Genomic DNA, 12663 nt, shown 5'->3' with positions numbered 1-12663 from the left:
TTTGGTTTCATCTGACCAGAGCACCTTCTTCCACGTGTTTGGTGTGTCTCCCAGGTGGCTTGTGGCAAACTTTAAACAACACTTTTTATGGATATCTTTAAGAAATGGCTTTCTTCTTGCCACTCTTCCATAAAGGCCAGATTTGTGCAATATACGACTGATTGTTGTCCTATGGACAGAGTCTCCCTCCTCAGCTGTAGATCTCTTGCAGTTCATCCAGAGTGATCATGGGCCTCTTGGCTGCATCTCTGATCAGTCTTCTCCTTAAATGAGCTGAAATTTTAGAGGGACGGCCAGGTCTTGGTAGATTTGCAGTGGTCCGATACTCCTTCCATTTCAATATTATCGCTTGCAGAGTGCTCCTTGGGATGTTTAAAGCTTGGGAAATCTTTTTGTATCCAAATCCGGCATTAAACTTCTTCACAACAGTATCTCGGACCTGCCTGGTGTGTTCCTTGTTCTTCATGATGCTCTCTGCGCTTTTAACGGACCTCTGAGACTATCACAGTGCAGGTGCATTTATACGGAGACTTGATTACACACAGGTGGATTGTATTTATATTTCATCATTAGTCATTTAGGTCAACATTGGATCATTCAGAGATCCTCACTGAACTTCTGGAGAGAGTTTGCTGCACTGAAAGTAAAGGGGATGAATAATTTTGCACGCCCAATTTTTCAGTTTTGATTTGTTAAAAAAAGTTTGAAATATCCAATAAATGTCATTCCACTTCATGATTGTGTCCCACTTGTTGTTGATTCTTCACAAAAAAATACAGTTTTATATCTTTATGTTTGAAGCCTGAAATGTGGCAAAAGGTCGCAAAGTTCAAGGGGGCCGAATACTTTCGCAAGGCACTGTAGCTGGGATCTTTCTACCTCGCCATATCAACATGATTATATTGCTGACATTACAACTCTAATCGATAGATCAAGTGGTTACAGCCTATCAACAACCTGATAGATGTGCCATATTCGTGTCATAAGCCCTCCCCCCTAAAATAATATTTAGAAAAATGTAATACGTCAGCAGTCAGTCACTTGCAAAGTATATACTGCTGGGGTCATTTTCAGTGGCAATAGGCTCCCTCAACAAAATGAAGGAGCTGATCGTGGACTTCAGGAAAGAGCAGAGAGCATGCCTCTATCCACATCGACGGGACCGCAGTGGAGAAGGTGAACAGGTTAAAGTTCCTCGGCGTACACGTCACCGACAATCTGAAATTGTCCACCCACACAGACAGTGTGGTGAAGGCGGCGCAACAGCGCCTCTTCAACCTCAAGAGGCTGAAGAAATTCAGCTTGGCCCCTAAGACCCACAAACTTTTACAGATGCACAGTTGAGATGCACACTCCATGCACACTTTTACAGATGCACACTCCACAAATTTCTTATTAACAAACTATACTTTTTGTAAGTCGGTTAGGACTTCTACTTTGTGCATGACAGAATACATTTATCCAACAATTGTTTACAGAAATTATTTCAATGTATCACAATTCCAGTGGGTCAGAAGTTTACATACACTAAGTTGACTGTGCCTTTAAACAGCTTGGAAACTTCCAGAAAATTATGTAATGGCGTTAGAAGCTTCTGATCTCCAATTGACTCAAATGATGTAAATTAGGCCGTGTACCTGTGGATGTATTTCAAAGCCTACCTTCAAACTCAGTGCCTCTTTGCTTGACATCATGGGAAAATCAAATGAACTCAGCCAAGACCTCAGAAAAAAAATTATAGACCACAAGTATCTGTACAAACAATAGAACATGATTATAAACACCATGAGACCACACAGCCATCATACCGCTCAGGAAGGAGACGGGTTCTGTCTCCTAGAGATGAACGTACTTTGGTGCGAAAAAGGGAAAATCAATCACAGAACAACAGCAAAGGACCTTGTGAAGATGCTGGAGGAAACAGGTACAAAAGTATCTATATCCACAGTAAAACGAGTCCTAAATCGACATAACCTGAAAGGAAGCTCAGCAAGGAAGAAGCCACTGCCCTAAAACTGCCATAAAAGGGCCAGACTACGGTTTGCAACTGCACATGGGGACAAAGATCGTACTTTCTGGAGAAATGTCCTCTGGTCTGATGAAACAAAAATAGAACTGCTTGGCCAAAATTACCATTGTTATGGAGGAAAAAGGGGGAAGCTTCCAAGCCAAAGAACACCATCCCAACCGTGAAGCACGGGGGTGGCAGCATCATGTTGTGGGGGTGCTTGCTGCACGAGAGTCTGGTGCACTTCACAAAATAGATGGCATCATGAGGACGGAAAATGTGGATATATTGAAGCAACATCTCAATCAGTCAGGAAGTTAAAGCTTTGTCGCAAATGGGTCTTCCAAATGGACAATGACCCCAAGCATACTTCCAAAATTGTGGCAAAATGGCTTAAGGACAACAAAGTCAAGGTATTGGAGTGACCATCACAAAACCCTGACCTCAATCCCATAGATAATTTGTGGGCAGAACTGAAAAAGCATGTGCGAGCAAGGAGGCCTACAAACCGGACTCAGTTACACCAGCTCTGTCAGGAGGAATGGGCCAAAATTCACCCAACTTATTGTGGGACGCTTGTGGAAGGCTACCCAAAACGTTTGACGCAGGTTAAACAATTTAAAGGCAATGCTACCAAATTCTAATTGAGTGTATGTAAACTTCTGACCCACTGGGAATGTGATGAAATAAATAACAGCTGAAATAAGTCATTCTCTCTACTATTATTCTGACATTTCACATTCTTAAAATAAAGTGGTGATCCTAACTGACCTAAGACAGGGAATTTTTACTAGGATTAAATGTCAGGAATTGTGAAAAACTATTTGGCTAAGGTGTATGTAAACTTCCGACTTCAACTGTATATATCACGTCGCAAGGCATATGAACGAACATCTTGGCTTCCCCAGTGATTTTACCCTGCTACTGATAATAATGTGAACAGTTGCCATATACAGTGGCAATGTGAACCCTTTGGAAATACCTGGATTTCTGCATAAATTGGTCATAACATTTTATCTGATCTTCATCTAGATCACAACAAACAGTCTGCTTAAACTAATACACAAACAATGATAAGTTTTCATGTCTTCATTGAACACACCGTGTAAACATTCACAGTGCAAGGTGGGAAATGTATGTGAACCCTTGGATTTAATAACTGGTTGACTCTCCTTTGGCAGAAATAACCTCAACCAAATGCTTTCTGTAGTTGTAGATCAGACCTGCACAACGGTCAGGAGGAATTTTTGACCATTCCTCTTTACAAAACTGTTCCAGTTGAGCAATATTCTTGGGATGTCTGGTGTGAACTGCTCTTGAGGTCATGCCACAGCATTGCAAATCGGGTTGAGGTGGGCTCTGACTGCACCACTCCAGAAGGTGTATTTTCTTCTGCGTTTTGGGTTGTTGTCCTGTTGAATCACCCAACATCTGTTGAGCTTCAATTGGTGTTCAGCTTCAATCTTTCAAATTGAGACCATAAAATGGGAAATTAAGATAAACAGAGGTCAAATTCTGATTGACAAAACATTTTTGAAGTAAGATAAAGTGAATAGGATTTAGTAATCAGCGCTGACATCCTGTCAAATCAGTCTATAGGAGTTCTCTGAGAAGAGGTTTCTGTCATTAGAACTGGCAGGGACAAAGGTGAGTGGTATATTAGGTGGATGTACAGGATATGTAAGGTATGAATTTCCCATGTTGCTATGGGCTTGTTTTTAGATGAGCTTAGAGGTCGACCGATTAAATCGGAATGGCCGATTAATTAGGGACGATTTCAAGTTTTCATAACAATCGGAAATCTGTATTTTTGGACACCGATTTGGCCGATTTTTACACCTTGATTTAACTAGGCAAGTCACATTCTTATTTTCAATGACGGCCTAGGAACGGTGGTTTAACTGCCTCGTTCAGGGGCAGAACGACTGATTTTTACCTTGTCAGCTCGGGGGATTCAATCTTGCAACCGTACAGTTAACCTTACAGTTAACTAGTCCAACGCTCTCATATTTAGACTTATGGATGCCACTCGTTAGATAAAATACGGAACGGTTCCGTATTTCACTAAAAGAATAAACGTCTTGTTTTCGAGAGGATAGTTTCCGGATTCGACCATATTAAATTACCTATGGCTCGTATTTCTGTGTGTTATTATGTTATAACTAATTCTATGATTTGATAGAGCAGTCTGACTGAGCGGTCGTAGGCACCAGCAGGCTTGTAAGCATTCTTTCAAACAGCACTTTCGTGCGTTTTGCCAGCAGCTCTTCATTGTGCTTTAAGCATTGCTCGGCTTATGACTTCAAGCCTATCAACTCCCGAGATTAGGCTGGTGTAACCGATGTGAAATGCCTAGCTAGTTAGCGGAGTGTGCGCTAATAGCGTTTCAAACGTGGGAATATTGAAGACTCATGTTAAAAGGAACCACCAGCTTTCATATGTTCTCATGTTCTGAGCAAGGAACTTAAACGTTAGCTTTCTTACATGGCACATATTGCACTTTTACTTTCTTCTCCAACACTTTGATTTTGCATTATTTAAACCAAATTGGACATGTTTCATTATTTATTTGAGGCTAAATTGATTTTATTGATGTATTAATTTAAAATAAGTGTTCATTCAGTATTGTTGTAATTGTCATTATTAAAAATCACATTTTTTGGTCTTCCAATAATCGGTATCGGCATTGAAAAATCAATCAGTCGACCTCTAATACAGCCTAACATTCTCCTGCAAAATGTCTTGATAAACTTGGGAATTCATTTTTCCGTCGATGATAGCAAGCTGTCCAGACCCTGAGGCAGCAAAGCAGCCCCAAACCATGATGTTCCCTCCAGCATACTTTACAGTTGGAATGAGGTTATGTTGGTGTGCTGTGCCTTTTTTTCTCCACACATAGTGCTGTGTTTCTTCTGTCTACAGAATATTTTGCCAGTAACGCACTTTTGCAAACTTCAGACGTGCAGCACTGGGTTTTTTTTAACAGCAGTGGCTTCTTCTGTGGTGTTCTCCCATTAACGCCATTCTTGTTTTGTGTTTTTAGGTATCGTAGACTCGTCAACAGAGATGTTAGCATGATCCAGAGATTTCTATAAGTCTTTAGCTGACACTCTAGGATTCATCTTAACCTCATTAAGCATTCTGCGCTGTGCTCTTGCAGTCATCTTTGCAGGAAGGCCACTCCTAGGGAGAGTAGCAACAGTGCTGAACTTTCTCCATGTATAGACAATTTGTACTACCGTGGACTAATGAACATCAAGGCTTTTAGAGATACTTTTGTAACCCTTTCCAGCTAGATGCAAGTCAATAATTCTTAATCGTATGTCTTCTGAGATCTCTTTTGTTCGAAGCATGGTTCACATCAGGCAATGCCTCTTGTGAAAAGGAAACTCAAATTTTGTGAGGGTTTTTTATAGGCCAAGGCAGCTCTAACCAACATCTCCAATCTCGTCTCATTGATTGGACTCCAGGTTAACTGACTCCTGACTTCCAATTAGCTTTTGGAGAAGGCATTAGCCTAAGGATTCACACAATTTAAACGCTCATAGTGTAGGTTGGGAAAAGTATGTTTTCAATATAGACAAGAAAAATACGATAATTTGTGTGTTATTAGTTTAAGCACACTATATTTGTCTATTGTTGTGACTTAGATTAAGATCAGATCAAATTTGATGACCAATTTATGCAGAAATCCAGGTAAATCCAAAGTGTTCACATACTTTTCCTTGCCACTGTATGCTCCCAGCAGGCCCAGTTATTCAGGAAAGCTTGCTCTGCCTTTCCGTTCTGACCAGCTATTCTTTATGTGTGGCATAAACACAACCAGTCAAAGTAGTAATCTGGTTAAGCTAGTTCAAAAGTCTCCTGTCGGCCACTTGCGCACATTCATCCAAAATATACGAAACAAAAACATAAAATATCTGAAGTGTTTGTCCAATGTTTCATGAGCTGAAATACAAGGTCCCGAAAATTTGCCATATGCACAAAAAGCTAATTTCTCTCAAATCCTGAGCACAAATTTGTTTATATCCCTGTTAGTGAGCACTTCTCCTTTGCCAATATAATCCATCCACCTGACAGGTGTGGCATATCAAGAAGCTGATTAAACAGCATGATCATTACACAGGTGCACAAAGGCTACTAAAATATGGAGTTGTCACAACACAATGCCAAGTTGAGGGAACGTGCAATTGATATGCTGACTGCTGGAATATCCAACAGAGCTGTTGCTAGAGTTCAATTCTCTACCACAAGCTGTTTCCAACATCTTAAGAGAATTTGGCAGAGCATCCAACTGACCTCACAACCGTAGACTATGTATAACCACACCAGCGCAGGACCTCCACATCCGGCTTCATCACCTGCAGGATTGTCTGAGACCAGCCACCCAAACAGCTGATGAAACTGAGGAGTATTTCTATCTTTAATAAACATTTATGGGGAAAAACTCATTCTGATTTGTTGGGGCTGGCTGCCTAGTGGGTGGTCCTATGCCCTCCCATGGCTACGCCACTGCCCAGTCATGTGAAATAAATAAGGCCCTAATCTATGCATTTCAATTGACTGATTTCCTTATAGGAACTGTAACTCTGTAAAATCATTGAAATTGTTAAATGTTGCGTTTTATATTTTTGTTCAGTATATAATTCCAGCATCCAAAATGTGCAGATTGTAGTGTTGAAAATGCAAACCATGTTGAAGCGCCCAAGTCTTTTGCCTATTGGTTATGGTGCATTTGGAAAATCCGTTGCATACATTTTATATATTACATCAAAATTTTGAAAATCAGATTTGCACCAAGCTGGTCATTGTCTGCAGCCGGCTCTGATTGTATTGTAGGTCTAATGAAAGAGGCAGGGAGAGTTAGCTCATCCGTAGTGGTCTGCGAACCCTCAACCTTCTGGCCCGGAGCTCTGTGTGGCATCGACTGTGCCACAAAAGCATTCTGAAGTGGTAAAGTCGATATCCACGTTTATAAACACAGGGTCACTACAGTTATTGTTATTTGTGGCCATAAAATGTTGAACTGTCCCTTAGGTGACTTGGTGAGAGGTATCAGCAGTTTAATTAGTTGAAACTTAATTACTCTTCACAAAACAATGTCCATAAAGGCTAGAACACTTTACAATGAAAGATGATACCAGTAGCTTCCAGCATTGTAGGCTAACTTTCCTTGCTATGCTAGCTGACAGCTAAAACTAACAAATTCACTAGCCTAGTAGTTTCTTGTTGATAATGTGCAAACCATAATGTAACATATGCTGGTTTCAAAGATGATTGCCACAAAAACATTACTAATTCACTTAAAAAGCAGTCTCTTTCACACATCTCTCTAAGATGATATACTGCCTCAGCGAACTAACTGACTGTAGGGCTCCGATGGGCAGATTTGGATACAAGGTATCTCATAATTTACTTTTCGTAGCAGGTTAGGAGAATTTACGCATCAGGTTAGGAGAATTTACGCATCAGGTTAGGATAATTAATGTAGCAGGTTAGGAGAATTTTGTATTTATTTATTTTTCATTTAACTAGACAAGTCAGTTAAGAACAAATTCTTATTTACAATGACGGCCTATCCCGGCCAAACCCTAACGACGCTGGGCCAATTCTGCGCCACCCTATGGGACTCCCAATCACAGCCGTTTGTGATACAGCCTGGAATCAAACCAGGCAGTATCTAGCACTGAGATGCAGTGCCTTAGACCACTGCGCCACTCGGTATCGGGTTAGTAGAATTAACGTAGCACGTTAGGATAATTAGGTTAAGGGTTAGTTTTAGCTAAAATGAAGAAAAAAAAAAAACTTTATGTCAATTTGATAAACTGCATCCCAAGATTACTGGTTAAAGATAGTGCTTTTTTTTTTTTTTTAAATAAGCTACTTCTATACAAATAAGTCCCAAATTTCAGAGAAACTGATTTCCATGAGGCTAAACAAGCTCAATAACTCAATGCATGCACACACTCCTACTGAATACACATTCACCTGTATTGATTTACCCAGAGATTTGCCATTCAAATAAATTACCATTATGTTATGTCGTTAAATTGGTAAAAGTCAAATTGATTTAATGAATACATGGCCTTCTCTGAAAAATATTGACGTAACAATTTTCTAATGTAATGATGCCCAACGATTGCAAAGAGCAGTAGCTGAGTTTATATGTCTGGATCAAGTGTCATTCTGTGCCTTTGGCTAATATGCCTTTTTTTTTGCTGTGGTATCGTTTTGGTATTGAGTATTGTGATATTTAACATGGTAAAGAAATGCTCTCATAACAGGTTAAATGCAGTAGGATGACAGGTCGACAGATGGGCTCTTTCCGTAACTCAAGAAACTATGGGGGCAATCGCATCTGCCGGCACAAGGCACAGTGAATGGGCTACTGTTGAGAATGATTAGACTGTTATGGATAGCATGTCATGTCAATTTGGATGCCTGTAGGAATAGGCCACATGGTTTCACTTTCCGTGAATGTGGCATCATGCAATGCTCCTAAAAGAGGAACAATGATCCTAAAAAAGGAACTCATAGCAGTTCGGCTTTAGCACAAAAGGGACATGACTAGCTCTATATGAGACGATAAGGCCAGAGTTGTAGTTTTTCCCCCCAAAAAAAATCTACTCTGGTATCGAAAAATGATATTTTCCTCGTCCTCAAGACATTTTCAGAAGGCAATAAGGACCTTGGAAAAGTATTCCCATGAAGATAAGCTCTATATCAATACCATATACAGCAGGGGTGTCAAAGTCAAATGGACGGAGGGCCAAATAAAAAAATCAGCTACAAGACGAGGGCCGGACTGTTCGAATGTTCATTGAAAAAATTTTAAATGACGCATATAGTCTAGTGAACCTAATTGAACCTACTGAAAACCTAACAAATATATTACAATATGATCAGATAAATAAAGCAATATTTTCTTATGGCTCTGTCAGTAATCTTTAATTTTCAACAGACACAAAAGACAAATTTCCTTTATATAAATATCCCCATAACATGAACATTAAATGAAAGAAACCGGTATTCAAGGCACCATCAGTAGACTATATTTTCTATTTTAGCAAAAGTGGGCTAAATTTACTTCAAAGAAAAAACAATAATAGCAATTTTCTATCATCCACTCAACTGAAATATTTTTAAAATATAATTGGATTGAAATACAAAAAAATAAAGTGCAAAAATCTATTAATCAAAAACAACACTTTGTTTAAGGAGAAGTAACATGCAGTGAAAACAAATATTAAATTTTAACTTTTAAACTTGAACTGAGTAAAAACTCTAAATATGTGATTGCACAGTAATGTTCACTTGTTTGAGGTTGAGGGTGATACTTGGTGGTGTCCCATCTTTTCCACAAGTTCATCAATGTTCGGGGTAAGGCTCTGAGCTGAAGAAATCCTCAGAATTGAGTGGAGGTGTTCAGCAGTAAGTCGACTTCTGTGTGATGTTTTGTTCAGGTTCATCAAAGAAAACAGTTGTTCACACAGGTATGTGCTGCCAAACATAGACAACGTTTGAGCAGCCTGGATGCGCAGCTGGGGCATTGTGCCGGGGAGGAAACGGGCGAACTCCGCAGCACCCACTGCCGCATATTTTGCCCTCAGTGCATCATTGCATTGGAGGTCAATCAACTCCATTTGGAGGTTTGGTGGTGAGCTTTCCACGTCAACAGCAAATGGGTTACCGAGCAGTTCCAACCTGCTTTTTTGTGCTTCAAAGTCAGCAAATCGGCGTCGAAAGTCAGCGGCAAGCATACCTATTTTATCAGCCAACTGTGTGCTCGGGAACGCACTGGTAGAGAGCTTCTCTTTCATGGTCTGGCAGCTGGGAAAGTGGCTCAAATTTTCTTTCCGCATCTGCGTCTCCCACAGAGTCAGTTTGGTTTTAAATGCCTTCACTGTACTGTACATATCAGAGATGACACGATCCCGACCCTGCAGCTGCAAGTTTATTGCATTCAGATGACTCGTAATGTCACACAGAAAAGCCATTTCACACAGAAACATTTCGTCTCGGAGTTGTGTTGTGTCTTTCCCTTTGCTGTCCAAGAACAGACAAATCTCCTCACGAAGCTCGAAACATCTTTGAAGCACCTTTCCCTGGCTTAGCCATCGCACCTCTGTGTGATAAGGCAAATCACCATGCTCCGTTTCTAACTCCGTCAGAAATGCCTTGAACTGGCGGTGATTCAAACCTTTGGCTCTGATAAAGTTAACTGTGCGCGTGATGATGCTCATTACATGCTCCATTTTCAAGGCTTTACCGCACAACGCTTCCTGGTGTATGATACAATGATAAGCTGTCAGCTCACCTGTCGCGTTTTCCTCTTGCATCTTTTCCCGTATCTTCGCCACCAGTCCGCTCCTGTGTCCACACATCGCAGGTGCTCCGTCGGTTGTCAAACCCACGAGTTTTTCCCAAGGCAGCTCCATCTCATTTACACATCTTGACACCTCTTCATACAAATCATGCCCCGTAGTTGTGCCATGCATAGGACGTAAAGCCAAAAACTCCTCTGTCACGCTTAGGTTGGAGTCCACTCCGCGGATGAAAATTGACAACTGGGCAATGTCAGAAATGTCGGTGCTCTCATCCACAGCCAAGGAATATGCAATAAAATCTTTTCCCTTTTTCACAAGCTGCTCTTTTAGATTGATGGACAACTGGTCTACTCTCTCGGCAATGGTGTTTCTGCTCAGACTCACATTTAAAAAGAGTTGCCTTTTTTCTGGGCAAACTTCGTCACAAACTTTAATCATGCAGTTTTTGATGAAATCCCCCTCCGTAAATGGCCGGGCTGATTTAGCGATCTCTTCTGCCAAAATAAAACTGGCCTTGACAGTTGCGTCCGCGTGTGTGTCCGCGTGTTTCGTTTCATAATGTCGTCTCAGATTATACTCTTTCAGTACCGCCACACTTTCTCCACACAGAAGACACACAGGTTTTCCAGCTACCTTCGTGAACATATACTCCGACTCCCACCTTGTTTGAAACCCCCGGTTCTCAGTATCCACCTTCCGTTTTGCCATTTTTGATGGGTATCTGAAAGTTAATTTTACTGTGATGCTGACGACTGCTGTGCCAATAAATATTGAAATGAAGCAGCCTACTGCTTGGTGCGTCACCTTTGCATTGTGGGAAATGTAGTATTGGTGCGTGTAAAAGATCTGCGGGCTGCCGGCTTGCTGCGGGCCGGTTCTAATAATAAATCAAGATCATCCCAGGGGCCGTAAAAAACCTTCTTGCGGGCCGGATGTGGCCCGCGGGCCTTGACTCTGACATATGTGATATACAGCATTATCAAGTAAAACATGTTGATATTAAAATGATGTACAGGCAGAAAACGAAAATATTTTATAAGTAGGCTTGTGATAAGGAAATCATTTTGTTGACATTTCCTTATTGTGCCTCCGCTTAGAGAAGTGTTTCCATTTAACTGACAGAATGGTTATTATTTCAGATACATGGTGAGGGACACCTGGTCGGACAGTCCAGTCCAGTTTCTCTCAGTCAAACCTGGAATTAGAGTCCAAGACCCCCAAATAACTCGCTAACTGTAGCTGGCTTGTTACCACCAAAATAGTATCTATAAAGTGGGTTTTCTAACCATTGAGATAATATTAAATTCATATTCGAATCATTAATTATATGATTCTAACACGAAAGCATTGTGCTACTAGCTAGCTAACTACCAATTATCAGCAGAATCGTTGACAAAATGAATCTTTACTTTCACTCTGACGCCAAACTAGCGAACCCGCTGAGGCTAGGATTGGAAACTGTAACGTTCGTTACGTAAAGTTCATGGTCACTGATGACAGATTAGATGATTAGGCCTGTAAAATTTTAACCCGGACTTCTATTTCTGACAGAGTCGGCGGCACAGCAGGAACTGGTCGTCGACTAGCTACTGTAGCTAGGTGAAAGCTGAACGCAGATACTAATTCAGGTAAAAGCAGATACTGGTTCAGGTGAAAGCTAGCTACGTTAGCTCATATAGCTCCCTCTCAACATAAAACTAACCATAAAACATGGTAACTTCGTTTTGAATATTAAACATACCGTTTTGGGTTGCCGGCGGAGCCGAAATACAGTTGGGAGTAAACAGTTGTAACAAGATAAACACGAAACATTGAATTTTCCAGCTACGTCTCATCTTCCTGCAAGTCGCCATCTTGTTTGTGAAGGATCATTAAGGGGCGTGGTTAAAATGCAAAAAGGTGACGTAGAACAGATGACAACCGAAACTGAACGGTCCTTTCTTTGTACTTGACACCTGAGTGGGGATTAGGACTGTCTGATCAGTTGGAAAGATAGCTTTATGTATGTATACTGAACAAAATTATAAACGCAACATCAACATTTTTACTGAGTTACAGTTCATATAAGGAAATTAGTCAATTTAATAAATTAATTAGGCCCTAATCTATGGATTTCACTACTGGGCTGGGGCCCACCCACCGGGAGCCAGGCCCAGCCAATCTTTACAGACAGAATTACTCCTCACTTTCATCAGCTGTCCTGGTGGCTGGTCTCAGACGATCCTGCAGGTGGAGAAACCGGATGTGGAGGTTCTTGGCTGGCATGGTCACACGTGGTCTGCGGTTGTAAAGCCGGTTGGACATACTATCAAATTCTCTAAAACTATG

At 40.9% G+C, this 12663-nt stretch overlaps 1 protein-coding gene across 1 annotated transcript in view; it reads right to left on the bottom strand.

Annotated features, from left to right (window-relative positions):
• The window catches only part of LOC110537732 (coiled-coil domain-containing protein 8), a 31661-nt gene extending 19431 nt beyond the window's left edge, over positions 1-12230 (bottom strand). Inside the window, exon 1 of the mRNA XM_021624079.2 lies at positions 12077-12230. Coding sequence (XP_021479754.2) covers positions 12077-12188 — 112 coding nt within the window. The 5' untranslated portion in view covers positions 12189-12230. The remainder of the gene's footprint in view (positions 1-12076) is intronic.
• Positions 12231-12663: the final 433 nt, after the last annotated feature.

The sequence above is a fragment of the Oncorhynchus mykiss genome, chromosome 12 (assembly GCF_013265735.2).
Source record: "Oncorhynchus mykiss isolate Arlee chromosome 12, USDA_OmykA_1.1, whole genome shotgun sequence".
NCBI lineage: Eukaryota > Metazoa > Chordata > Actinopteri > Salmoniformes > Salmonidae > Oncorhynchus > Oncorhynchus mykiss.
Note: the sequence above shows the minus strand (reverse complement) of the source record. Positions and strands in the feature narration are given on the sequence as shown.